The sequence below is a fragment of the Egretta garzetta genome, unplaced genomic scaffold (genome assembly GCF_000687185.1).
Source record: "Egretta garzetta isolate BGI_Z169 unplaced genomic scaffold, ASM68718v1 scaffold94, whole genome shotgun sequence".
Taxonomy (NCBI): Eukaryota; Metazoa; Chordata; class Aves; order Pelecaniformes; family Ardeidae; genus Egretta; species Egretta garzetta.
Genome location: NW_009259683.1, coordinates 5,642,993 through 5,644,684, shown reverse-complemented (window position 1 = coordinate 5,644,684; position 1,692 = coordinate 5,642,993). Strand labels below are relative to the sequence as shown.

The 1,692-nt window shown below is 40.7% G+C and overlaps 1 protein-coding gene across 1 annotated transcript in view; it reads right to left on the bottom strand.

Moving 5' to 3' along the window:
- Nucleotides 1-1,334: 1,334 nt before the first annotated feature.
- The window catches only part of HOXA6 (homeobox A6), a 1,937-nt gene continuing 1,579 nt past the window's right edge, over nt 1,335-1,692 (bottom strand). The window contains exon 3 of the mRNA XM_035894061.1: nt 1,335-1,594. Within this exon, the coding sequence (XP_035749954.1) occupies nt 1,335-1,594 (260 nt within the window). The remainder of the gene's footprint in view (nt 1,595-1,692) is intronic.

Below are 1,692 nucleotides of genomic sequence, written 5' to 3'. Positions count from 1 at the left end.
GGGGGGGAGGGGGGGGAACCCCAACAAAACCAACAAAAAGCCCCAACCGAAACCCCAAACCCAACTCTAAATGCGGCGGTAGCCATTTTGCATTAGTCTTTTCCAGATTTGGCTTTTAAAATATTGAGAGCGGTAGCCCAAACTGCGCTGCCTTCCAAACAAAAGAGCCTTGATGCGCATACCAGTGTATTTGTACACAGCCTCACACGCACACGCACGCACACACAATATAATATAGAGACTTATAACGTATATATTAAACAATATCTTCGCTGCGCTTATTTTACTTATACAGAACTCGAAGTGGAAGCATTTTATGGCAGCTACTTTTCTTTTTAATATCTATTTATTTTTTTTTCCAGTGCTAAGAAATGCAAATGTGAATTAAGATACCACAAAAGCGGGGAAGAAGATCCCCGAGTTAATACGACAGACACTTTTCGTCTAATAAAAAAAAAAAAAAAAAGGAAAATAAAAGAAAGGAAGATCGACCCAAGCCCACGAAGTCCCAAGAAATGTAGTCCATAATTCAAAGCCCCTTCAGTGTAGAGCTGAGCTCACCGAAACCTCGGTGTAAGCTCAACGGGAACCACAGAAATACGCCTGCTTCGAAACCTCTTCCCTCGCTTCCCCTGCAAAGTTTAACGCCGAGGTTTTGCTTTCATACTAGTAGTGCAGATTAGGCAGTTTAGCGGCATTTTAAAAAATCTCCCTGCAATTAATCTTCGCTTTAACCTCAAATTTACACCCGGGGTTTTAGACAACGCTTTTTTAAAAGGATTTTTCTTCTTTTTGCTATTTAAATATCTTATACATGCGTAAAACTTTTTTTTTTTCCCTCCCCTGCAGACCATAATCTCCCAAACACAGCGTAACGAGACGGCCCGACGCAGCGGGAGTTAGCAAAAACATAAACCCAAGATTTTCTAGAATCTCCCGTATTTCTACAATATGCACATTTCTAATTAAAAAAAAAAAAAATCACTCGCTTATCTCTTCTCACACAGGCACGCCAGGAACACACACCCACACGCAGATGCTCACCTCAAATATTTAAAAATCTGAGCCATTTCTCTAATACTTTAAGCAACGCCATCTACGCTTTGGAAAGGTGGTTATATACATACGTGCCTGTAGCTCGAAAGCTAGGACTTCCACATATATTAAAGAAAGTCACAGATGACTGCAAATGTACATCTTTTAACCAAGCCTTTTGGGAATTAATAGACTGTGACAAACCTATAGGATTTTAGTAGCAGAAGGAACACAAGGTAAATAATAATAGTAATAGTAAGCGCTAGGGAAAGGCCTGGTAGCGTTTATTAAACGTGGTTCTACTCCCCTGACTTTTCCTCTGCTTCTTCGCTGCTGGGCTGTGTGGAATTTATGAATTTGTTTTCCTTTTTCCATTTCATCCGCCTGTTTTGAAACCATATTTTAATCTGGCGTTCAGTAAGGCAGAGAGCGTTTGCAATCTCAATACGTCGTCTTCGGGTTAAGTATCTGTTAAAATGAAATTCCTTCTCTAACTCTAGCGTTTGGTATCTGGTGTAAGTTTGCCTCCCTCGTCTCCCATGAGTTCCATATACTGTACCTGTAGAAGTAAAGACAAAACGATCGCATTGGACAGGGCCCAGTGATTTCAGACCAGAAAGAGTGGTTAGTATATTCTGCCTCCTTTTGCAGGCACAA